This window comes from Beauveria bassiana, assembly GCF_000280675.1.
Source record: "Beauveria bassiana ARSEF 2860 unplaced genomic scaffold BBA_S00014, whole genome shotgun sequence".
NCBI lineage: Eukaryota > Fungi > Ascomycota > Sordariomycetes > Hypocreales > Cordycipitaceae > Beauveria > Beauveria bassiana.
Genome location: NW_007930849.1, coordinates 619,584 through 644,560, shown reverse-complemented (window position 1 = coordinate 644,560; position 24,977 = coordinate 619,584). Strand labels below are relative to the sequence as shown.

The 24,977-nt window shown below is 53.3% G+C and overlaps 8 protein-coding genes across 8 annotated transcripts; 6 read left to right on the top strand and 2 right to left on the bottom strand.

Moving 5' to 3' along the window:
* Nucleotides 1-774: 774 nt before the first annotated feature.
* On the top strand, nt 775-2,239 carry BBA_05555 (epoxide hydrolase; the record flags this gene model as incomplete). The annotated part of the gene is made up of 4 exons (XM_008600652.1): nt 775-1,598; nt 1,679-1,853; nt 1,946-2,101; nt 2,156-2,239. 4 exons carry the CDS (start codon nt 775-777, stop codon nt 2,237-2,239), a joined length of 1,239 nt encoding a protein of 412 aa, XP_008598874.1.
* Nucleotides 2,240-3,196: 957 nt separating this feature from the next.
* Nucleotides 3,197-4,170, top strand: BBA_05554 (nicotinate-nucleotide diphosphorylase; the record flags this gene model as incomplete). The annotated part of the gene is made up of 2 exons (XM_008600651.1): nt 3,197-4,031; nt 4,094-4,170. The coding sequence occupies 2 exons, from the start codon at nt 3,197-3,199 to the stop codon at nt 4,168-4,170; spliced, it is 912 nt and encodes a 303-aa protein (XP_008598873.1).
* Nucleotides 4,171-4,343: 173 nt separating this feature from the next.
* Nucleotides 4,344-6,540, bottom strand: BBA_05553 (copper amine oxidase; the record flags this gene model as incomplete). Its single annotated transcript, XM_008600650.1, has 3 exons — nt 4,344-4,476; nt 4,530-6,131; nt 6,185-6,540. 3 exons carry the CDS (start codon nt 6,538-6,540, stop codon nt 4,344-4,346), a joined length of 2,091 nt encoding a protein of 696 aa, XP_008598872.1.
* Nucleotides 6,541-9,734: 3,194 nt separating this feature from the next.
* BBA_05552 (glycosyltransferase) lies at nt 9,735-10,890 on the top strand (the record flags this gene model as incomplete). The annotated part of the gene is made up of 2 exons (XM_008600649.1): nt 9,735-10,785; nt 10,838-10,890. The coding sequence occupies 2 exons, from the start codon at nt 9,735-9,737 to the stop codon at nt 10,888-10,890; spliced, it is 1,104 nt and encodes a 367-aa protein (XP_008598871.1).
* Nucleotides 10,891-13,915: 3,025 nt separating this feature from the next.
* Nucleotides 13,916-15,868, top strand: BBA_05551 (Beta-lactamase-type transpeptidase; the record flags this gene model as incomplete). Its single annotated transcript, XM_008600648.1, has 3 exons — nt 13,916-14,477; nt 14,580-14,961; nt 15,022-15,868. The coding sequence occupies 3 exons, from the start codon at nt 13,916-13,918 to the stop codon at nt 15,866-15,868; spliced, it is 1,791 nt and encodes a 596-aa protein (XP_008598870.1).
* Nucleotides 15,869-16,654: 786 nt separating this feature from the next.
* On the top strand, nt 16,655-18,793 carry BBA_05550 (AMP-binding enzyme; the record flags this gene model as incomplete). The annotated part of the gene is made up of 1 exon (XM_008600647.1): nt 16,655-18,793. One exon carries the CDS (start codon nt 16,655-16,657, stop codon nt 18,791-18,793), a length of 2,139 nt encoding a protein of 712 aa, XP_008598869.1.
* Nucleotides 18,794-19,354: 561 nt separating this feature from the next.
* BBA_05549 (TLC domain-containing protein) lies at nt 19,355-21,012 on the bottom strand (the record flags this gene model as incomplete). The annotated part of the gene is made up of 4 exons (XM_008600646.1): nt 19,355-19,963; nt 20,017-20,304; nt 20,355-20,668; nt 20,799-21,012. The coding sequence occupies 4 exons, from the start codon at nt 21,010-21,012 to the stop codon at nt 19,355-19,357; spliced, it is 1,425 nt and encodes a 474-aa protein (XP_008598868.1).
* A 2,673-nt stretch (nt 21,013-23,685) lies between these two features.
* BBA_05548 (transmembrane BAX inhibitor motif-containing protein) lies at nt 23,686-24,674 on the top strand (the record flags this gene model as incomplete). Its single annotated transcript, XM_008600645.1, has 3 exons — nt 23,686-23,877; nt 23,944-24,117; nt 24,183-24,674. The coding sequence occupies 3 exons, from the start codon at nt 23,686-23,688 to the stop codon at nt 24,672-24,674; spliced, it is 858 nt and encodes a 285-aa protein (XP_008598867.1).
* Between the last annotated feature and the right edge of the window lie 303 nt (nt 24,675-24,977).

Genomic DNA, 24,977 nt, shown 5'->3' with positions numbered 1-24,977 from the left:
CTGTACCTGTACCGTGCCATGCGTGCTTAGGGTAGTACGGAGAACGAACAAGGGAGAAGCAAGAAAACACTGTACGATTATAGCCCGGTTTTCTTGGAGCGACAAGATAATACAAACCAAGTATACTGATGAGTATATACCATCATAACAATCATCATCTAGCGCTGGCTGACTTGACCAAGAACTTGTACAACGTCGGGGAGTTGGGCCAGTCTCAACCCCGCAGCGGGGGGACAAAGTAAAAACACCTTTATATATATTATCGATAAATTCTAGAAAATAGCTATCAGTATTAAAAAGCAAACCTAGGATAATTAAATAGCTAAATAGTACTTTCTGATTTTGGAACCAAATTATTTCTTATTTTCTATCATTTTAAAACGTACTCTGTTTCTCTAGGTGTTGGTGTGGTGCATTATGAGGATGGGCCAAGCTTTTTTTGTCCCCCTTGCCCCCGGTGATCTACATGGCTGCCTGACGCCATGAACTACCGAAAATGGAATCCCGCCGACACCTTGGGCCTACAACTCATTCAAGAGGTTACGAGTTGCTTCTCGAGACTTCTAGTGCATAATCGGCTATTCTCGAATTATTCAACGAGATGATAGAGTTTCCAATGCATTTTGTATATGCCCCCGCATTGTCGTCATCCCATATAAAAGACAGGATCCCTTGGTGCCTTGTAATGTGTCCCGGCAAACCCATTCACTGAACAAGTTCTTTCGTCGACTGTGCCACACCATTTTATCCCAAATCCATACATAATAATCAGCCATGTCTGACTACGCAAAATTCCCCAAGACGGCCACGCTGGCGGTCCATCCTTTTACCGCACACGCACCCCAAGAAAAGGTGCAGCACTTTACGCAACTCCTTGAGCTGTCGCCCATCGGGCCCGCCGTGTACGAAAACACACAAAACGGGCGCGCCTATGGCGTGACGAGGACTTGGTTGCAAGAGGCAAAGCAAAAATGGCTGCAAGAGTTTGACTGGCGCAAGTGCGAAGAGCGCATCAACTCGTTTCCCAACTTTAAAGCCAAAGTCAAAGACGCGCATGGCAACAGTCTTGATCTTCACTTTATGGCACTATTCTCCGAGAGAAAGGATGCAATCCCGATTGCATTCATTCATGGGTGGCCGAGCTCGTTTGCATCTTTCATGGATATCCTGGATCTCCTCAAGAACAAGTATTCCCCCAAGGACTTGCCATACCATGTCATTGTCCCATCGCTGCCAGGCTATGCCTACTCGTCTGGCCCACCGCTGGATAAAGACTACGGGTTGGACAAGGCTGCTAGTGTCATGGACAATCTAATGGTTGGACTAGGCTTCCAAAGCGGCTATCTTGTCCAAGGCGGTGACTTGGGAAGTTTCATCAGCCGTATTCTCGCATTGACATCCGACTCCTGCAAAGGCATGCATGTCAACATGATGTCCATTCCCGGCGGCGAGCAGCCGACAGATGACTTGGAAAAGGTCGCGCTGAAAAAGGCCCAGGAGGCTGTCGATACGGGAATGGCCTTTGCTCTGGAGCAGGGCACACGTCCCGCCACCCTTGGCCTGGCTCTCAGCGCCAGCCCGCTGGCCTTGCTCAGCTGGTAAGTAGTTCTACCCAAACAAACCCCATTCCTTGCCTGCAAAACTGCGTACCTCTTTTGATGCTAAATTTCTAATACAGGATTGGTGAAAAGCTGCTAGCATGGTCTGACCAAGACCCTCCTCTGGAAAAGATCCTCGAGACAGTCACGTTGTACTGGATGACAGACACCATCTCGCGATCCTTTTGGCATAACCGAGCCATGGCTGGCGCAGACGACGACGACGACGAACCAAAGATGGCGCGCCTATCTGTTGTAAGTGTCTTCAACCCGCCCGCCGCCCCCTCGTCTCGCACCCAGACGGGCGAAACATCCATCACGAATTTTGCTGACACAGAAAGAAATAGGTCACTTCCATGTCCATGATTAAGCTTCCATTCGTTCACAAGCCTACTGGGTACTCTTTTTTTGCGCAAGAGATTATTCCCGTGCCACGCAGCTGGGCGGCAAAAACATGCAACCTCGTCTTCTTCAAGTACCACGAAACAGGCGGTCACTTTGCGGTAAGTTTTAATCCGCATCTCACATCAATTAACACTATGTTTGACCATGTTTAGGCTATGGAGAAACCTTCAAAGTTGCTTGAAGATGTCGAAAGTTTTGCGGACTTGGTTTGGAATCCTGCGGTCGCTCAAGGTTGATGGGGAAGAATAAGAAATGATAAAATCTAAACTAAATGGTTTAGTTCTGACACTCAAATTTTTGTCAAGTTATAAAGACAACTTTATCACCACAATGCTGATATTCTGATTTCAAACAGTATGCTTCTCTGTTATACGTGCTCACTTGCACCTTGTTTTCAGTGACGCGACAACTCGTCGGCCGGGTTTACTACCCCATTCATAGCTGCAGTCAAAGGAAGATCCACGCTGGGTCAGTGCTGGCTTCTGAATGTATAACAGGTCGCGGTATATATAGAAGGTATGCCCCGCTGATATATAATTAAGCGAAAAATGCATCCTGATTGAAACGTTGGCCCTGTGTCCTGGGATACGAGCCGTATTATTGGTACTGGCTGCATCTTCGGTTCCGTATCGGCAGGTTCCGTTCCAAACGATGTTTCTGGCGACGGCATGAGCCTTTCAACAATTGCAGAGTAGAGTACTCTTGCCAAGACATTGCGGGACTTTTGTTTACTATTTTGGAAAATATCAACATTCTAGAAGACATGTTTGGGCGCACATCTTAACAAGTCGGCCCACCTCATTATATTGGGCAGCTGCAGTAATATATTGGGGCAAAGCTGCACCCAGGGTCTCTCTTGCATTGCCAGCCCGAAGCAAATCTGGTATTATAGAGGCAAAGTCCATTTTGACACCTACCACAGGAATAAGCAAATCAAAGAAACAGTTGATGAAAGCAATGAAGAAGAAATGTTTCAATAAACACCATGCTTTTCAGCCACGGCCCTCTTGAACCACCCGCGACCAAGCCCCGCAAACTGCCCCGCCATCCCGCGATAGCGTTTGAAGAAGATGGGTGAACAACCGAAGTTTCCGACTAGCATAAAATACCTCCTTCAACTTCTCACCCCTTTCACAAAGTCTTTGCTCTTCTGTTTCGACAAGTCACACATAGAAACCACCACCTAGTACACCATGTCTGCCAGTCAACTACCGCTCTCACAAGGCACGCTCGGCCACCTGCTGCCTCCAAGCTGGACGACGCAGGTGACGGCGTGGCTCGCCGAAGACACGCCCTCGTGCGACTATGGCGGCTTCGTCGTCGGCGAAAGCCCGCGCACCGCCACGCTCTGGGGCAAGTCCGAGGGCGTCATTGCCGGGCGCCCCTTCTTTGACGAAGTCTTTGCGCAGTGCGGCTGCACGGTGGAGTGGCACGCCGCCGAGGGCGACCGCGTCCAGCTGAACGGCGCCGGCGCCGGCGGCAAGCACAAGGTGGCGACGGTGCGGGGCCCGGTACGGGGCATCTTGCTCGGGGAGCGCGTCGCACTCAACATGCTGTCGCGGTGCTCGGGCATCGCGACGCGCAGCCAGGAGCTCGTGGCGCTGGTGCGCGCCGCGGGCTACACCGGCATCCTGGCGGGCACGCGCAAGACGACGCCCGGGTTTCGGCTCGTGGAAAAGTACGGCATGCTCGCCGGCGGCGCCGACGCGCACCGCATGGACCTCTCGTCCATGGTGATGCTCAAGGACAACCACGTCTGGAGCCGCGGCAGCATCACCGAGGCCGTCGTCGCGGCGCGGTCCGTCGCCGGCTTCGCCGTCAAGATTGAGGTCGAGGTGCAGACCGAGGCCGAGGCCGACGAGGCCATTGAGGCTGGAGCCGACATCGTCATGCTGGACAACTTTTCCGGCGACGGCGTGCGAGCGGCCGCGCGCAGCCTCAAGGAGCGCTGGGCGGGCAAGAAGCATTTTATGCTCGAGGTGTCCGGCGGTCTGACGAGGGACAATGTTGGCCCATATGTGTGTAATGGTACGTGTCCTCATCATGTTTCATCGACGGGGAATGAGTTGGGTCGCTAAACTGTGCTGCAGATGTCGACATTATTTCCACAAGCTCTATTCACCAGGGTGTTCCGCATATTGACTTTTCGCTCAAGATTGAGCACTAGCTAGCTCTGACGGAAATATACCATAAATCAGAAAACTCATAGATACAGCTCGGTGAGCCTGCTTGGCAATTTATAAAGCGAGGGCCAAACTACAAAAAATGATCATGTGACGTGCATTGACACGTCGTCTTCTCTCTCTCACGAGTTCAGAGACACATGTCCTTTTCGTGAGTTCAATTTGCCTCATCTCCTCCACAGCATGCCACCAGCACGCTGGCGTGATTCTTGTTAGTCGGCACATCCAAAGCTGGGTTCGCGGCAAAGAAATCACTCGGACGCAAATGCAGCTGGTGGATCTCGACTGGCCTGCAGTCTATTAGCGCGTATTGCGTCGGAAGAATCGTCCTCATCAGACTTACATGACTGGCCAATCCTCGACTCTCGGATTGTGAGTGAAGCCAAACACACTCCAAACCACGGGATCGCTCGTCTGGCCGGCCGTCTGCGCACCCTCAACGGCAAAGATGTCTCCTCGCTTGACCATGTCCGACACGCCTCCCTCTTCAAAGGTACTCTGGTTAGTAAACTCACCTGCAGCCCAAAACTCGCCATCACGATGGCCAGTCACCCAGAAGTTGTGTTCGGCGAAGCGAGCACGCTGGGCCACTCGACTGTTAGTGTCAGCCAACAGCATCTGAGTGGCGGGCGAAATAAGTCTGTAGCCAACGTTCTTGCTAGAAATTGGATTCTTCTTGCCCGGGTTCTCTAGCTTGATGGTGCGGTTCAGACGCACTTCCGAATCAATCCACATAGCCCGCTCTACAGGAGTGCGTCGAACCTCGTAGTAGTTGCCGTACGGATTGGTCTCTGGGTTCATCTTGTGAGGGTGACTCTCCTCAACGACCACCTGAGTTTGACCATTCTTTTCACTGCCAAAGAGATCAATGGCAGGGTCGATACGTACAGCAAAAATATGCTGATGGTTCTGAGCCAGGATACCGGGAGACACAACGTTGCCGTACTTGCTAGTCTTGCCGTCTTCGATACCAACAACGCTCACCATGCCGGTAGCGCGTGTCTCGACGGTGATACCACCAGCTTGATCAAACTTGAAGGCAAGGATGTACTCGTAGTTGACCAGCGTGCCAATAAACTGCACGACAAACTCGCGCATCCGAGCAACAACGCCTCGGTCAGTGCGATAGTTGGTGTGCTTCCATAGGATACCACTATCCTGTTCATGAAGGCAGACAACTGAGTCAAGCTTGGTTGGAGTTCCATCGGCAGCAGGGAAGAAGGCGTCAACATAGTGAATAGCCCCAAGACAGTCACAGCCGAGCTTGAGACTATTCGCGGCACGACCAATTCCACAGTCGCCAAAGTCAAAGGCCTGTTTTCGGTGAAAAGGAGCTCGGGGGTCGCCGTATGGAACGGTTAGCTCGCTGTAGCTCAGACGATAGAGAACAGAGCGACCATCATAGCAGATATCGTGCAGTACCGGTCCTTCTCGAGGGGTAATGGACAACCGGAAACGCCACTTTTGCCATTCGATGAGGTTATCCGAGTGGATCTTAAACGACGCGCCTTCGGGTTGCACAACATCAAGAGGCTTGAGACCGGAACGAGGCGGAACATCAAGCAACTCGGGGATATACTCCGCGGGGACAGACTTGGTAAAGATGTCCCGTGGCTCTTTCGAGGCAATGGAGGGGCCCATGCCGTCTTCGGAACCGCCGGTAGGAAGGCGATCAATGCGGATGATCTCCTTGGTCGACCAATCCATGACTGGAATCAGTGGAATAGGGTATGAGTAGTGGTTAGTGTCCGGATTCTTCTTACGAGCATCGCGAACGAAAATGAGGCCTTGCATAATTTTGAGGATGCCATCATCCTCGTCTGGACCGCCGTACGGCCAAGGGTCAACACAGTACTCGAAGCCCTCGGGAACTGTATACTCTTTGAGAGCCTCCTTGACCCTTTCGGAATTCATGCAGTACTCTTCAAAGACAGCAAACTCGTTGCTATGACTGACTCAGCAAATACATCTCTATCGTCACCGGTCACTTCAACTTACACATTGTAGTGCGGGAAACCATGATTCTTTCGCGGAATTTCGTCGTTGTGTAGGACCTGGCCGGCAACAACGTCTACTACAGCACGGTGAAAGACTTGAGCGTTTGCTTCAAGTACATCGTATTCGACCAAGGCGGTTCTGATGGGACGCGGGGTGGCGTCAGTCAGGCGGCCGGTGTGCTCAGCCTCAAGAAACGGTAGCAGCTCCGCCTTGGCGGGCTCTTGAAGATAGATGGTACGAAAGAATATCGGTTTATCGGCAGCCTGAATTCTGAGTATGGCATCACGAGCATTGACGAACTCGAGCTGAGATAGCTCGGCTAGCGGATGCGGGGCTGTGACGACAGAAACGTTCATCTGAAAGGCTCACCAGAAACACTGTTTTCTTCTCGAGGAGTCTGTCGACCTGAATGAGTTTTGGTGTTAATTTCTTTTTTGGACTCGTAAAGAGCGGCTGGTTGGCCTTCCTAGATGCTATAGATACAAGAGAGTCTGGCCAGGTTCGAAGTAGACTGCGATGCAGTTGGGACGCTAGGTAGTGGGTGGTACACATATATGAGAATAAACATTGAGCAACCCCTCTCTGTGAACTTGGGCTAACGATACTTTGCTGCACCGATGGCACTGTCTCGCGAGACGGTCCGTTGGACATCCTACAGCTGCAGTCTGCAGCTTGCAGGTGGAGCAGTGTGAACCACGGCGTCTAGAAGAGGTTAATCAATGAGAATATTTCTCCGCATTACGAATCGGAAAAGATGCAGATTCGACGGGATGAAGACGAGCGGCAGCTTCCCGCAGGAGGGGTCCGCGGAGTCCGTGAAGCCGCTGATGTAACGATATCGAGGTGATCCTTATGTGGTAAGGCATATTCAGAAGAGCCAAGTTTCGAATAATGTGGCCTTCTGAATCAACCGCATGACTGTTAGTATCATCGATAGTGATTCCAAGACGTAATCTCCACTATATATATGCTATCAATAGACAGTTAGGAACCTGCATCAGGGGTGTTAACGTATATCAGAACTGATTCCATCATCCTATGAAAGGTGTGGATCCGCATTTACGCGGACGTAAAGGGAAGAGGCTTTATGGTGTGAGCTGGCACGCCTGGACTTTGCATAGGTTATTACGCTATCATTGACAAATGCTCAGCGATCTCGAGTCAACAAGTTGTCGCTTATTAGTTAGTTCGTCTGATGCGGCAGTCGGTCAACATGGAAACGCGATATCAGGGTCCAGAGAAGCACGATAATCACAAGATGCGCCAAAGCACAAAGCGAGTCGGGGATTTTATTTTGCCGCCCAAATAGTCAATGCTGGCGGGTAAGTTGTCGAGATGATAGGCTTAAACTTGGTCAACGCTGACGCACTATTCAGGCGTTCTCGCACGCGGTAGTGCCGTTCTCGCTGCAGTGCAATTACTGTTGGTGCAGTTGATGTTGAAGTAGTTCGTTGTGCTCAGACGTGTGCAAAAGATGAAACAAATGACCATCAGCAGGCATTGCGGCGGATGGGAATTGAGGCGCAGATGTGGGGTGCGTCTCGAGAGCAGCATGAGAAACGACAAAGCCGGTGCGTTTCAAACCACAGCATAAAAAACTGATATTTGGGATGGCATCAAGTGGTTGGTGGCATGACAAAGTGTAGCAACGGACAACAACAGACGGTTGTCAGCGTAATTGATCTTATGCTGTGAAACCGGATCTGCTTCCAACTATGCGGGTGTGCCAAGCATGTGCACTGACAAGCTTGTAAGGGTCGGCGTCGGCGGGTTGGCGTGCCCAAGCGCTTCCATATCGAGATTACAAGGACGGTTACACAGACGTAACTAGTTAGATGTGTAGGTGCTCATGGACTCTGCTGCAATATTCTCGCGGCTTTGCGGTTCGATTCTGGGGTGTAGATTGTTAGCTCGGTTTCTAGACACAGTCTGAATAATTAGAGACCCGATAAGCAATAACTAAGAACACGTATGAGAAGCTCTCCGCCTTTGGAACTATTGCACATTTATTGGTACCAAGGGAGACGAACAAGACCATAAGGCACTACCGCACTTGGCGTGTACAGCAAGGGCTGGTTCGGGACAGGGCCGACGAGGCCTTGAAACTGACCACTGGTGTTATCTTTTGCCGAGACTCTCTCATGAAGAAATACGAACAAAGAACAGATACACGCGAGAGGCTCAATTTACCGTCTGATGGGGCGGGGTGGGCACGCACGAACCAATGGCGAAAGTGGGCTGGAACATGCCACGAGGAACATGAACGGATCGAAGCATTCCATTGATGAGGACTGGATAGGGAAATGAGAGTAAATACTCTCGGCTGTCGAGACTGGTATTACTCGGCATCAAAAGTTGTCATTTATGGCGGTCGGATGTCAATCGAGGGGCGCACAGTTTGCGTTTGCGTGTCGCTTTGCTCGAGCGACGCAAGCAGCATGAGGGAAGCACGAAGCAAGTCGAGTACAGGAGGATCGTCGGTGCCTCCATCCATGTGTTTCGAGGCTAGGCAAGAAGAGAAAGGTGCCATAAGATGTGCGCGGACTAAAGAAAAAAGTCATCAGGGCTAATTGCAGATCAGTTTTGCCACTACCAACATGATCTGGCTGTAGGATGCTCATCAGTGCACATTCATGAAAAAGGGCACTTGCGAGGTGCTGCAGCTGCCGCAGCCCGTATCAACATTGCCAGCTGCGAGCCATTTGCCAGCTGCCAGCGCCGTTTGCATGCCATTCTGCAATCTGGGAGCGCGGAAAAGCGCAAACGGAGACGAGACGAGCTACAGGGGTACCCAGGCGGTACGACCCACCATCTGCCCACAGGGCCACAGCCTACAGGGCCAAAGTCATCCACTGCAGGTAGGTAGCTTGGTAGCTATCGCCCTCACTGGCCCTCACAAAAACGCCCTGTCGCCGGCACAAAGGCAGTCGCGCCTCCACAGTCCTCTCTCTGCCACTGTCTGGCCCCCTATTTCTGTTTTCTTCCTCATCCGTAACGCATCCACTTTACGTGAGATCAACCTCGAAACTTTTGCCCTCCTTGCTTCTTATTTGTTTTGCCCTTGTCCGTCTTCCCTTCGGTCCTATTGCCTTTTATTTCTTTCGTGCTCTTCTCGGGCTTTTCCATATACCCTTCGAAGCATCCTTCCATCACTCGTGGACCTCTTTTTTAACCTTTTTTTTTTTTCCTTTTTGCGCCTCTGTTTACAGTTTGCCATACTCTTGTCGCAGACCCTGCTAAATGCGCCTCTAACTGAGACGAAGCACACGTCGTCATCTCTCCCCACCAGCGCCTATTTTTAACCAGCATTCGATTTTCGACCTCGTTTTCTCTCGCGTAACTCCAGCTGGCTTGCGCTCCCGACTGTTCTGACCTCTCTACACCTTTCAACCTCATCCATGCCCTCATAGTACATCAACGAATCGACTCCTTCCTCCGGCGTGTCACGCTCCGCCTTTACTGGCCAGACGCCTCCCATTGCCAAAACTATACCACCGACTTGAAACCCACCCGACCAACCTCTTTTCGTCGACGACAGCACCTCGACACAATGCTGAATTTACGTCGAGCACTTATTGCGGCGGCATTCTTGCTGACCATATTCTTCCTCGTCTCTCGTTCCCATCAATCGTCAGCGTCGTCGAGCACTTTCGCCACCACACAGTCGGCAGCAGGCGCCACGGGCGCAGTCGACTCCTCGACAGGCGCTGTCACACAACCCGGAAGTCGGACTGCAACGCAGAAACCATTAGTTGACATGTCGCATATGTCAACTACCGACAAGCTTTCTTATACCTACCCGTATGATATTGAAAGGAAATTTCCCGCCTACATTTGGCAAACCTGGAAGTATACGCCCGCCCAGGGCGAATTCCAGTTCCGCGACCAAGAGGCTTCTTGGACCATTTTGCATCCAGGCTTTGTCCACGAAGTCATCACAGACTCGGTTGCTATCAGCTTGTTGCGCATGCTCTATGCCTCCGTTCCCGAGGTTCTCGAGGCGTACGAGGCCCTTCCCCTGCCTGTTCTTAAGGCAGACTTTTTCCGCTACCTTATCCTCTTTGCCCGTGGCGGCATCTACTCGGATATTGATACCCTTGCTCTCCAAAGCGCCGACATGTGGATTCCAAAGGCCATTCCTCGCGAGAGTGTTGGCATGGTAATCGGTATCGAGGCTGATCCTGATCGTGACGACTGGGCCGACTGGTACAGTCGCCGCATTCAGTTCTGCCAGTGGACCATCCAGAGCAAGCCTGGCCACCCCATCTTGCGGGATGCCATCGTGCGCATTACCAATGCTACGCTCACTCTCCAGGCCAATGGCAAGCTAAGCAGCATGCACGGCAGTGAAGGCGTAGTCGATCTCACTGGCCCTGCCCTTTGGACCGACACCATCATGGACTACTTCAATGACCCTCGTTTCTTCGACATGACTTCGACGCCGGGCAAGATTGATTACCACAACTTCACCGGCATGGAGACGAGCAAGCGCGTTGGCGATGTCGTCGTACTTCCCATCACTGGCTTTTCTCCTGGCGTCGGCCAAATGGGCGCCAAGGAACCCGACGACCCCATGGCGTTTGTTAAGCATGATTTTGAGGGTAAGTTACAAAACACTTGATTGGCGAAAAATTCCGCTAATAGTCTCTGTAGGAACTTGGAAACCAGAGAGCGAGCGACACATTGGCGAAGGACAGGTTTCATAGCGTCCGCTTGCCTCGGACGTTTAAGGCACCTGCTGGCCGCTAAAAATTGCATCTCAGATCTCGCTACGTGCGATGGATTTGACACGAGGCGTTATTCTTCTTTTGTTTTCAACTATTACATAATTGCAACTTCGGCCGACCGGGACTGGTTCCCGTTTTTGTTACCATATTCGCGTTGTCTCTCTATAGAGATTTGTGGTTTGGTTGGGTGTTTCTGCTTGGGCCCTTTTTTTTTTTTTTGGAGATGGCCGCACATGCTGGGGATTTTGCAAGATGAGGAGGGATTTTGATCAGGCGAAATACTGCGCTGCTCTCGAGGTGAAGAGAAATAGGCTACATGCAATTGTCTCTTCAGGGCTCTACATACAAGAGCCTGTTCCATTTTGTACAATATCATCATAGAATCGATTGCAGGCGCTTTTGCCAAAGAGCATGAATGGGTATACTTTGAGTATGCGATGAAGTTGCAATTGCAACCTGAAACGTCAAGTGTGCCCCACGACCTGCCTATTGGCTATCTCCTTCAGCCGTGGTCGGATCGTACAGCCTCGTGAGCCTTATCACGCTCCAGCTTGTCTCGCCGGGGACTTGGCCCTGGCTTCGGTAACTATGAGACGGCATGACGAAAGTCACGACTCACAACTTGCCGGCCCCACAGCAAACTCGCCATGCAAGACAACTCATCTCCTGAGCATTGTGATGTCTTTAAAAAAGTCGCCTGTAGCTGATGCTGAAAACAATGTGTGTCAGCAATGGGTAATCTTCAAAGTGAATCCCCAGGCCATTGCCGCCGCCCCGTCACAAGTGGGCACCAAAAGAAACGAATGGCTTGTCTCTAACGTGTCGGCGTAACATGACGGGTCTTTCTTTCACCGTTTTTTTTTTTTTGGGCCATTTAAACATGTGAGCCTTTGTTGCCGTCGGTGAGTAAAAATCTCGCTGATAGTCTGAGCTGATAATTCTTTTACAGATGTCTAATTGCTTTAGTGTATTTGCTTGTTTTCGGTAGCGCCTGCTACTATCATGAAAAGTTCCTCATAGGTCTCTCATTCCGCTGGGCGCGCCAAGTAAGAACTGCTGCGACGTAACAGTGACAAGACGAATAAGCAAGAAATGACGCAGTTTCACTTTTCTGCGGCAGGTCGTCGAGCATGGCCAATGTCTTTTTTTTTTTACCAAAACCCCTCATTCACTGGCCGCCATGTACCACACACTTGACACAGTAGCAACGCCGAGTTCTGGCCGCTGTCGCAAAACGGGCGGCTGTACCACAGAAGACGCAGACAAAAGGCCGTAGCGGAAACGGCAGAAACGGCAGAAACGGCAGAAACGGCGCGGTTTTTTTTGCCCTGGAGCAGTATGGACGAGTTGACTGCGGTTGTCTTCGGCACTTTGCAGGCCGGGGGGGGGGGGGGAGCTGTCGAGCCTCGACTTTGTACGTTGCTGCTGCTGCTGCTGACGACGCCGCTCTTTACTGCTCAGGCGAGGTTGCAGAGGAGGATATGCCGGCGACAAAGTGCTAACATGTCGTCGATGGGTAAAGTCCCGCTGCTTAGATGAGAGCACGCGAATGGCAAGCATGGGTAACAATGAGCAGGTAGTTGCCTACTATTTAGCTTTTCTTACTCTCAACTACTACGTCAAAGCAGCCAACGGGGCCGTCGGGATCAGCCAACTTGTCCAGCATTTCGTCAGAAACCGTGGGCCAAAAGGGACTAATACAAAAAAGCCTGAGGGCACTAGTCGTCTCAGAAAAACACCACTTGGCGCCCCAAAAGATGCATACTGTGCGAGTTTGAGCCTCTGAGAAAGGCGGACGTTGAAGCTCGCAGAGAACAAACAAGTTCGTGACTAATAGGCCCCTGCGGAAAAAAAGCAGCTACCACCTCACAAGCTGGCGGCCGCGTACGCGACAGATGTTGCAGAATGGGCTCGTGAGATTCGACGCCGTGCAAAGCTGTTTGAGCATTCTGGGGGGCATACAAATTTACAAACAAGTCCACTTATTCTACAAGCCAGGTATATCGGTCTGGCATCGAGGTTCGAAGAGATGCCACATTGGGCATGATGGTACTTGAGAAGCATTTAACCCGCACACCTTGCCAAGATTGTGTTCCTCTGCGAAGCAGCTGAGTAAACAGCTTTGCAGCAAAATGGCGGGCCAGGGTTTCACTTTTCGTCCTCCATGATGAACGCCTTCTGCCCAATGGTCTTATACTACCGCGGCCACGGGACGCGCCGCCGCCGCCGCCGCCGCCCCCCCTAGAGCTGCCTGCGCCGGGGGCAGGATGCCCACGAGAGCCTCGTGTGCAACAGCAGGCTTGGCTGTGCATTGCCGAATACGTGGACCGAGACCCGAGGAGGCGCTGGGGCAGCGTACGTGGCATGTCGCCGCTCATGGGAATGCGGAAGAAGGATGCGGCGGCTACGTGGCGGATGTGTTTAAACTGCAACGAGCATTGCGTCACGACTCTGGGAGGGCAAGACCCCCCCCCCCAAGTCACGTAGGTACAAGCAAGCCTTGGAGCGCGAGTTACTTGAAGAGATCAGGGAGTGGGCATGGTAGAGCTCGCAGCAAATGGAACAAAAAAAGATACGAAGAACTATCGAAGCCAAGCAATGCTCCATGCATCGGCCATGTAATAGCATCTACAACGAAAAGCTGATATTCCCAGTGCCAATTTCAGCTATTTATGGGAACGGGTCGCCGTACCGAATGCAGTTCCTGATCCGTTCATATGCATTTGCAGCGTCAATGGCGTCGTCGATACGAGGTGCAGTCGTTGGGAATCTGGAAGAGGTCGGCCCAAGTGTGCTGCACAGCCACAGCCTCATTGGGCAACCCCGAGCCCGGCTCTCTCAAGCGAACGGTGTAAGCTTGCTTACTCGCAACTGCAGCACAAAGTGTGCAAAACACGTGGGGTGTCTTCTTGATATAAAATGAACAGACCATCTAGTGGAAAGAAGAAGATGCTATTATTCGGCACCGGCCACCAAGCTCCATCATCATCCGTTTTCGCCATCAATGTTGTCGTATCAGTCTATATTGGTGACAGCCCTACTAGCATGGGCGCCGGCTATTGCTTCGGCCGCACCGGCGGCTGCCGGTCTTCTCGGTCCCGCCTTTGCGGCCCCGACCCGTCTTGCCGCGGAGCCGTCGATCCGCGCCGCGGCCGCCAACGTGACGGCGCTCCTGGACGAGCTGTTCCGCACCGGCACGTCGCCGTGGGGCAGCCTGCACGCCGCCAACGACACGGCGCTGTCCGTGCAGGTGCTGTCCATTGACGATGACGACGGCGCGCGGATCGTGGATTACCACCACAGCCCCGGCAACTTGAACGTGTCGGCGGGCAGCGCGGCGCGGGTCGACGCCGACACGGTGTATAGAATCGGGAGCATCTCCAAGCTGTTTACAGCGTACGCGCTTCTGGTCAACCAGGGCCGGAAGTGGTGGGACAAGCCCGTGTCAGAGATCTTGCCGGAGCTTGGGGGACAGCGGGAGGAGCGCGGGGATGGTGCGCAGACGCGATGGGGGGAGGTTACTGTTGGGGCACTGGCCTCGCAGATGGGCGGCGTCAGCGCTGGCTGTAAGTACTTTATTTTCCGGATTTGCACATATACATCTAAATATATAGATGTGCGCATATGTGTCTGTGTTGGGTGAAGGATGATGTTGCTAACACAAGCAGATTCTACGCAAGACATGGCTTCTTTTCCCATGTTTGGCGCCGCAGCCGGCCTTCCTCCGCTCAAGCCAGACGAGATGCCCAAATGCTCCAACGATCCTTCACAGCCGACCTGCACCAGAGAGCAGTTCTTTCGCGGCTACCTCAAGCAGCACGCCGTACAAGCACCTTGTACCACGGCCATCTACTCCAACGCCGGCTACCATCTTCTAGGCTACGTCGTCGAGGCGCTCACCAACCTGTCCTTTGCGGATGCGCTGCAAAGAACAGTCCTTGACCCGTTGGGCCTGAGGCACTCGGGAGCCACACTTCCTGCGAAGAAAGGCACGGGTGTGATTCCGCAAGGCGATTCCGGCTGGGACTTGCCCATGGGCGACGATGTTCCGTGAGCAGCGCGCCCCTCCCACCCCCCTTCTTTAAGCTCACCAGCTAATCTCACGCGTAGCACGGGCGGCATCTACGCCTCGACGCGCGACTTGGGCGAGTTTGGCAGGGCAATACTGAGCCACGCGCAGCTGTCGCCGCTGGAAACGCGCCGCTGGATGAAGCCGCACGCGCACACGGCGCTCTGGAGCATGTCCGTCGGCGCGCCTTGGGAGATTATCCGCACCCGCAGCCGCACGACCACCGGCCACCCCGTCGACCTGTACACCAAGTCGGGCGACGTCGGCGCGTACAGCTCCATTCTCATCCTGATTCCCGACTACGGCGTCGCGGTGCCGATTCTCGCCGCGGGCAGCGACTCGGCGACGGCCGTGGGCGTGGCCGTCGAGCGCGTGGTGCAGGGGATCCTGCCCGCGCTGGAGACGGCGGCGCGGAGGCAAGCTGCGACCAACTTGGGCGGACTGTACAGCACGACCGGCAACTCGACGCTGGTGCTGAAGGCGGGCGGCCAAGACGGGATGCTGATTGAAAAGTGGGTGAGCAACGGCGTCGACACCCTCGCGGGGCTGGGCATGTTTGCGCAGAGCAGCGGGCGCACGCTGCGCCGGCTGAGCCTCGTTCCCATGGGGCTAGAGGAAAAGGAGAAGGAGAAGGAGGCAGAAGAAGAGGAGGAGGATGATGGCCAGCGGCGGCGGGTGTATTACAGGGCGCTGATTGAGACGACGCTGGACGGCGTGGACGAGGCGGTGCCGAGGGTCAATGATTTGAATGACGTGGCGTGGAACTTGCTGGATGCGTATCAATGGGGCGGTATTGGCATCGATGAATTTGTGTTTATGCTGGGAGAGGATGGAAAGGCGACGGCGGTGAGGCCGCGGGCCATGCGGGAGACGTACATGAGGAGGTAGGTAGATGTTCATGTGCGGCCGTGGCGGTTCACGAGTGAGGTAGACCAAAGGTTTTTTTCGCTCATCTCGGATCCCCTTTGCTCAATGTATTTTAAAGGAAAAGAGATGAAACTAAAAGTTCAGCCGTGTTGAACGAGTAAACACTAGCACTCTAAAAAAATCTTCATTTAGATTGTTGGCCAGATGTCAATGCGACTCATGAACGCACTATAACAGATTACCCCAGATTGTTAAACAGCGCTAACACCAATCAATATCCGTCCGATGCCAAGGTCCAACTAATCAGTCAACATATTAGTCTCGATTTTTTCATTATTTATTCGATTTTTATACACCAGTTCATTGGCAGGTCCCCGCCTCGGCCCCAGCCTTTCTTGTTTCCCGGCCGGCCCCCCCCCCCCCCCTTCCTGTGTCTGCTGTCTCTCAGCCGCTAATTAATAAAGACCTGCACCGCAAGACCGCCCTGACACGCCCAGTAGCAACAAGCCCGTCGGGACAACGGAATTAATTACCTAGGTAGTTGACAGCGAGCTTACCGTTTCGCATCTATCTGCCTGCCTGCATCTGTCTTTCCTCTCCAGCCCCCGCCCCCCACCACACACACACGCTCCTGCGTCACTTCCGATCTCTTTTTTTCCATCTCTCCACGAAAAAGCCGGTTCAATTCTCTTGATTCTTTCTTTCTTTATTTTTTTTTCTTCTTCGAATTTATCAAACGAAGCGTGTGGCATTGATTCTTACCCTTGATTTTCTGCTTTTGAAACCCGTCACTTTAAAGCCCGCATCATGCTGGCTGCCGCTTCCAGGAAGGCCCCGGCGGCAGCAGCAGCCCGCGGCATCGTGCGGAGAAGTGTCATCCGGGCGGCGCAGCGACGATGTCTGGCGACGGAGGGATTGAGCATACGCACCGGTCCAAGTGAGGTGAGGTTGTTGCCAGTTTCCTCTTATACTCTTTCATCTCCCCATAAATCCAGAGATTCCTCTCTTCTCACAACGCAATTACGTCGTTGCTCACCCCTGCCACTCACTATCTCACAAAGCCCCCGCGATGCCCTCACTGCTCCCCTCTCACGCAACCACCCTTTTCTTTCAATTGACAGCAGAATTCCCGCTAATCTTCCACATCAGCCTCCTTTATACAAAGGCACCATCCCCGAACACTTTGCCTCCACCGTCTCCCAGCACGGCGACCGTCCCGCCGTCATCGCACGCTCCCCCGCCCGCGCCGCCTCCCATGAGACGGCGCTCAGCTACTACGAGCTCGACCTCCTCTCCAACCGTCTCGCCTCATCCCTCGCCTCTCTCGGCGTTACCAAGGGCGACCGCGTCGCCGTATCTCTCGGCAACGGCGCCGAGTTTGCCGCCCTTACCTACGCCCTGTTCAAGCTCGGCGCCGTGCTCGTCCCGCTGAACCCGAGCTTCAACGCGTCCCAGGTCGCCGCCGCGCTGCGCCACCTCGCCGTCCAGGTCCTCATTGTCGGCGCCGTCACCGACACCGCGTATCGGCCGGGCCGCGGCCGCAGCAACGAGCCGCTGCTGACGGAGCTGGCCGGCGGCGACCTGCGCGGCGGCGCCATTGCCAACCCCGACATACCCAGCCTGTCAAAGATACTGGTGGTGGATAACCGCACCAGCCACCCAGACGTTCGGTTCGATCTGGACGCTTGTAGGCGTGTGTTGACGCCTTACCGGAACCTCCTCGACGGCGCGGACCGCCCCGTGAAACCCGCAGCGCCGCTGTTGCCCTCGGACATCATCAACATCCAGTTTACGTCTGGCACCACCTCGACACCCAAAGCCGCGCAACTCACCCACACCGGTATCCTCAACAACGGCATCTTCATTGCCGACCGCATGGGCCTCGACTCTACCGACCGCATCGTCGTCCCGCCGCCCCTCTTCCACTGCTTTGGCTCCGTGCTCGGCTACATGGCGACCGCCACCACCGGCGCCGCCATCCTCTTCCCCAGCCCTGCCTTTGACCCCGTCGCCACGCTACGCATGTGCGTTGACCACGACGCGACAGGCCTCTACGGCGTCAGCACCATGATCGTCGCCGTCCTCGAGGCGCTCGAGTCGGGCGCCGCCGCTGGCACGCCACCACAGCACCTCCGCAAGGGCATCGTCGCCGGCAGCTCCGTCCCGGAATCCCTCATGCGCAAAATATACGACGCCCTCGGCCTGCAGGACCTTGTCATCTGCTACGGCATGACTGAGACGAGCCCCGTCAGCTGCATGACCCGGCCGAGCGACGCGCTGCATCTGCGCTGCGCGTCCGTCGGCGCCCCCATGCCGCACACCTCGGTCAAGATTGTCGACCCGCTCGACCGCACCCGCATCCTGCCGCTCGGCGAGCGCGGCGAGCTCGCCGCCGCTGGCTACCTCGTCATGGAGGGGTACTATGGAGACGCCGCGCGCACCGCCGAGGTGCGCGTCGCCGACGACGCCGGCACCGTGTGGGTGTACTCGGGCGACGAGGCCGAGATGGACGCCGACGGCTACGTGCGCATCACCGGTCGCATCAAGGACCTCATCATTCGTGGCGGCGAAAACATTCACCCCCTCGAGATTGAAGACTGCCTGTTTCGCATGCCCGGCATCAAGGAGGCGAGCGTCGTCGGCCTGCCCGACGACAAGCTCGGCGAGTGCGTCGCCGCCTTTGTCGTCCCGAAGCAGGAGTGGACCGTCGAGGGCGGCAGTAACCACAACGGCGCCGCGGCGCAGACGGCGAGAGCAGAGGGGTCGAGCAAAAAAGAACATGTGCTGACGCGAGATGCGGTGAGGGACTGGGTGCGCACCAGGCTGTCGAGCCACCTGGTGCCGAAATACATTTTCTGGGTTGACGAGTACCCCAAGACGGCGAGCGGCAAGATTCAAAAGTTCAAGCTGCAGGAACAAGCCAAGACCTTGTTGGAGGAGCAATAGAAGATTCTCAAGACGACTATTAGAAGAAATATCGGAATGACTAAAGAGGGCGTTGAGTAGTACCATGTAGCACCAGCAGCATCTAAGAGCGTTTCTTGCCAGTCTTTTTTCTCTTGTTTTGGGCATATTACAATCTACTACACCTTTTTCATTACATGTGGCACAGGACAAGATACACGGCACTGCAATAAATCGTTTTAAAAAAGGTATAATAAATGAAACAAGTCTAAACTGTTCATAGCTCATACAGTCGAGAGCTGTTCTAGCAGGTATAGTCAGAATGCAAAGTCCATCCATCTCCTTGTTCCCAAAAGGCTGTTTTGGTCCAACGTAAAAACGTTTTGGCGGCAGAGGCTCAACGTAGGTATCCCAGATTCATGACGGAAAAGAACAGAATGAGAAGACAAAAAAGTTATCTCTCAACGAGGCAAACGCGGTTTCACGGCTATAAGCCATTCAAGACCAACAAAGTAAAAAGGCAATCCTTTGAAAAATAAAACCAACTCCAAAACACCCAAATAAAATCGTCTCGCCGTGGCTAAACGATGACGCTTTTTGCATCTACTCGACTTGCTTGTCGCAGCCGATGCGGCCCAGGAGCTCCTTGCGGTCGCTGTGGCCAGGCAAGCTGACGCTGGAGCTGTTAGCCTGACGCTTGATGCCAGACCGGCGCTCCCAGCTCTTAAAGTCGAGCGCCTCGACGCCGACATCTTCCTCAAGGGCCTCTTCGTAAACAAACACTTCCTCCTCTTCCATTTCCTCTTCCTCGTCCTCGTCGTCGCTGCGCGAGTCCTCGGCGCCGTCGCCGCGCAGGACCTTTACGGCCACGCGCACAATCATGGTAAACCAGATAATAGTGATGACTTGCAGAGCGAGAAGAGGAGTGAGGAAAGCCCACTTGATGTTGTTGTTGAAGCACACACGGCCAGTGCTGTTGTAGTATGGCTCAAAAAGGTGGCCCAGACCGTCGCCAGGGTCCTGGGGGCCGACAATGTTGGCGTTGCTACCGGAGTAACACCCATACTGGATTTCTTCCGGGATATGCGCATAGACTGACCAGCAAACCATCATGTATATCACGTGTCGCGCCGCAAACCATGAAATCATAAACAGGCCAAAGGCATAGTCACACGCAGTAGTGAATCCGCTGTACTTGAGACATTTGGCAGCCTTGAACATGTAAGAGTCAGTCTAGCATTGCTATAGAATATAGGCCAACGTACCGGAAGAAACAGGTCAACAACGTCCATGATGACTAGGATCAGGTGACCAACGCGGGTCTGGTGGTAGCAGTAGCAAGAGGAGATGAGGAGGGTGGTGATGATGTGGTGGCTGAACATCTGCCAGTGGTCCTTGCGACGGTCCTCGATATTGATGACAATGATCTGCTGGAGCCAGAAAGCCCACTGCGCTAATATGTAGCCCTTCATTAGGCCATCCGTCTCTCTGTTGGGCCAGTTGGTCCAAAGTTCATGGAGATTGAGCCAGTATGGGGACTTGTAGTACATGTACTGCGGAGATGAGTTAGCAGCGAAGAGTGGTTTTTTGCGTCTTAACCTACGGCACCCATTGTCCAGAAGACACTGTAGTAAACAAAGAGCCAACCCTGCTCAGTGAATCGGGTCAAGTCCTTGCGCTTGGTGATGCCGCGAGATCGGCCCACTGGCGCCAACATGTACTCCATGCAGCTGGCGCGGAGACCAGTGAAGAGAACGATGAAAAAGGCTATGAGATACATGTCGTCGACGCCAATGGCGTAGTTGCCGGAAGCGGGGTTATAGTACGAGAGGTGGAAGAACTTGTTGGTGTGCTCACGGGCCTTGGGAATGAAAGCGTGCGCGAGGAAGAGCAGAGCGAGGAGGTTGAAAGAGAGACCTAATGGAAGCGCGCAAGCGGTCAGTTTTTTTCTTGGATCATTGTGCACCAAGACATGGCCGTTTGCGTTTGGTAAGCGCTCGAGACGCCATTCAGGAGGAGGACAGGGGGAAAGAGTGTAGTTTCGTACCAATCTGATTCTCAACGAACCAGCGCGACAGCTGCTTCCAAGTGCCCTCGTCCTTGCGCTTGAGCCGGCGGACGAGAACAGCGCTGGAACCCGAGGTTTGCATGTAGAGCGGTCCATTCATGTTGGGGACATTGGAGCCAGTCTTGATTGTAGGATGGGACGACTTGGCGGTGACAGGTCGATCGTCGACGAGCGTCGAGGAAGCCTTTTCCATTGCGACAGGTGCGAGAGGATTTGGCCGTCCGGGGCGAAATATTTGAGGCTCGAGGCGGACGAGGTCGAGCAGTGCAGGCAGCGGAATCCTGCTCAGCTATCGAGTCTGGCAGCCGAAGCAGCTAGAGTTGGCGGAGTGACGACTTTTTTGTTCTCTTCTATCTCGAGGTGCAGCCAAGCGGTAACGGAGTGGGCGCTAGCAGCTGTTGCGATAGCCTGACAAGGGCAAAAGGACGCGGCGTGAGCAAGATTGGAGGAGAAAGTATGCAGTCGAATTGATACCGGACAGGATAGGAGATGAAGGTCACTACCAGACTGTGATTCGTGTAACACGAATGGTATTTAGGGCGAGGTTGCTTGCGAAGCGCCGAAGGGCTCAGGAGAAGTGTCTGAGCGCGCCTCTCGCAAAAAAAAAAGCTGCAGGAGGAGGAGAGGAACCAGCGTTGGCAAAACAAGATGCCCAATGCCGCCACAAAAAGGGCAACAAGGAAAGATATACAGGGAAGATGAAAATGAGATCAAACCGGTTGGCTGGCAAAGGATTCGCTTCCCTCGAGTGTCGAACAGGGGTAGAGGTAAGGAAGAGAGGAGGAGAAGATGGAGAAGGAAGATGGCTGGTGGGTGGAGGCAGGCGGTGGAGGGTTGGTATAGCAGAACTGCGAATTTAAATTGGCGCTAGGAAGGTTTGGTGGCAGTTATTTATAAATTGACGGCGCAATACTTGTCGGAAAAATTGACAAGTATTACCGTAAAGTAGGGAAGGCAAAGAGTGACATGAGTATCCAAAGACGAAGCAAGCAGACGAGACTTTGCAATATGTTGCAGCTTTGTGGGAAGGTGGGGTTGAGCGGCGGGCTACCTAAATTTACAGATACAGGCGATAGTTTTATGGCAATGGTTGAGTCGTGGCAACATTGATACTCGACACCATACATGAATACATGATTCATGATACTTTTCATGGCGTCAATAGCATTTTCTCATTCTTGATCATTATTTGATGGACCTTTTTCCACAGAATCAAGGGAGAAGCTGGCGAAATCTTCATTCGTACCGAGTAAGTACCTTACTTCGTACGGATGCAGTGACCAGTATAAAGGTATCCACTCATCCACTTTTGCAGCTTCGTGGACCCTTGCCAGCCACTCAACTCAACTTTCATTACTGAACCATTCTCTCGCCTTGCCCTCAGCAGAGAAAAATCGATAGTAAGGATTCTCATAAATACGATTATCGGTGGGTTCTAACATTTGCCAATTGCCAACCACAACTGAGGATTGCAAAATAAACTCAACCATACGACCCCTCTTCCCCCAGTGCGCAGCTCCATCGCTGTCGCAAATATGCCCCACACTCTGCGCATATCCCTTCTCAACCTCGATGAGTTTTCCTCTCAGAATACCAGTACTTGTCACTCAAGGAGCACAAGGGCAGAGCGGTGAGCCCTCGCCAATTCATCTTTAACCGGAGACGCTTCCCGCTGCACATCACCCCACGACACGTTTCAGCATGGATTTATGGATAGTTGCGTTTGCTGCGCATCTGCCTCAACAATCCTCCGGCCACCACATGCATGTACGAGCTGCAGCCGCTCACGCTTTGCCTTTGCCGGCCCTTATGTACCAACTTGCCAACTAACCACCTTCTTCAAGAGAGGCTGGCTGGAAGCCCATCTCAGATACCAAAAATTCTCATAATTGATCTCACCAATTAGGTCATACTCAGGCAGCTTAAATTCGACCGGATTTTCCAGCCCATCGTTATTAAAATATGCACGACTATGCACATCTCAACTAACTTGTTCGACAATGAAATGATGTAATTTCGCTTCTGCTCAGCAGATTCTACGATAGCTCAACGCTTCTACACGCGCACAAATGTATATCATAACTGTTTCCTGAGCTGTATCATGACAGCGCCCATCTCGCCATAAAAAATTGACCGGTCAGTTGCACTGAGCTTCTCGCTACAGACCATCCTTGTTGAAGGTATCCGTACTCTCAAGTTGATAAAATCGCACAATTTTCGTGCGCGAAAACTCATGTCTCAGCCACGGAGCTCGCATCCGCGTCGCGCCATTGATGCAGCAGCGTAGCAGGGATGCTACCCGATCACATTCTGGCTGGCTCTCTCTTCAACGAGCTGGCAACTCTCAATAACTGTCGCCGTTTAGAGTACGGATTAGAGTACAACATGTAAGCCGTTTGAGGATGGAGATGGGACGGAATACATCCATCAAAGAGGCACGATGGTTTGCGCCAACAAGGCGACGGTGCCAGTTTGGTATCAAGGCAAATGATCATTGTATGCAAGGCGCCGGGCACGAAATATTCCATCTTTTGCAGAACCAAATATTGCCATAGTTGATACGACCACAAGCATCATTCTTCACCACACTCAAACATCACGTCTTTTTTTTTCGGGTGCTTGACCCGCCGGGCCAAGCTCCGGAGTAGAGGCTCTAGTCTGCGCCACAGTAGCACGGGATCTCTGCCTGCCCCACAGGCAGACGCCACACCCTCCAGCCTTAATCAGCACATTATGCGTCACAAGCTTCGCCACTCATTGTTCCTGCCTGTTCCGACGAACCTCTTCAAGTTTCACTACAACTACACGCGCATATCAAACCCTCCATCAACGCAAGCATCTCCCACGATAACTGCACCCGCCCGCCATGAGCTCTACGGCAAAGTACCAACGCGCCCCTCAGGACGAGCCCGACGACTACACTACCGCGCCGCCCGCCTACGGAGCCGCCTCCCACGATGCCTCTGGCTCGGCCGCCGCCGCCAGCGCCGGCATCGAGGCGCAGGGTCTCTTTGCCCATGCGCGCAGTAGCGAGGATAACCTTCCCGACGACTTCAAGGTATGGATTTTTCTCTCACTCTTTTCACAGAGGACGCGTGTGCGGCACCTTGCTAACTCTGAATAGTTTGGCGGCTCCGTCGCCGAGGCCACCGTCGATATCCGGAACCAATTTGTCCGCAAAGTCTACACCATCCTCACCGTGCAGCTGCTCATGACCGCCGGCGTCAGCTCCCTTACCTTTTTCAGCAGCTCCTACAAGTCTTGGATTCAAGCCCACCCCGGCGTCGTCTGGATTTCCGTACGTTCTCCCTCACCCTTGGGGTCCCTCCAATGACCATACCTATCAAACTGACCAAAATACAGCTCATCGGCTCCATGATCTTCCTTGGCCTCACCTACTGGAAGCGCAAGTCCTACCCAACCAACCTCCTCTTCCTAACCCTCTTTACACTCGCCGAGGCCTACACCATCTCTGTCATTGTCTCCTTTTACCGCACCGGCATCGTGCTCAACGCCGTCGTCCTCACGGGCGGCATCTTCATCGCCCTCACCCTCTTTGCCTGCCAGACCAAGTACGACTTCACCTCTTGGATGCCCTATCTCTTTGGCGCGCTCTGGGGCCTGCTTCTCTTCGGCTTCATGTCCATGTTCTTCCCCTACGGCTCCACCGGCGAGCTGCTCTACGGCGGCGCCGCCGCTCTCATCTTCAGCGCCTACGTCCTCGTCGATACGCAAATGGTCCTTCGCAAGCACCACGTTGAGGAGGAGATTGCCGCCGCCATCAGCCTCTACCTTGATATTATCAACCTATTCCTCGCCATCCTGCGCATTCTCAACTCACAGTCCAGCGACTAAGTGCAGTTTGATTAATGCCGCCTCGCGAATGGAAACTGGCGGTAATAGGTGATGTTGTAATGACGATGGGGTCCCTTGCATTTTAGCGTCTTCCGTTTTCCTCTCTGTACTGAAATTCGAGTTGGCCTAGTTATTGTTCGTCTTCTTTTTTTCTGGCTCACCTTCTGTGCGATTGCTGGTAGCGTGGAATCACACAGCTACTCACAACGTACCACACATCTCACTCAATAGCGACTACACCTAGGTAGAAGAATCACAAGTATGTCTTCGATGCGACTGAAACATGCAAAATTATATAGGATA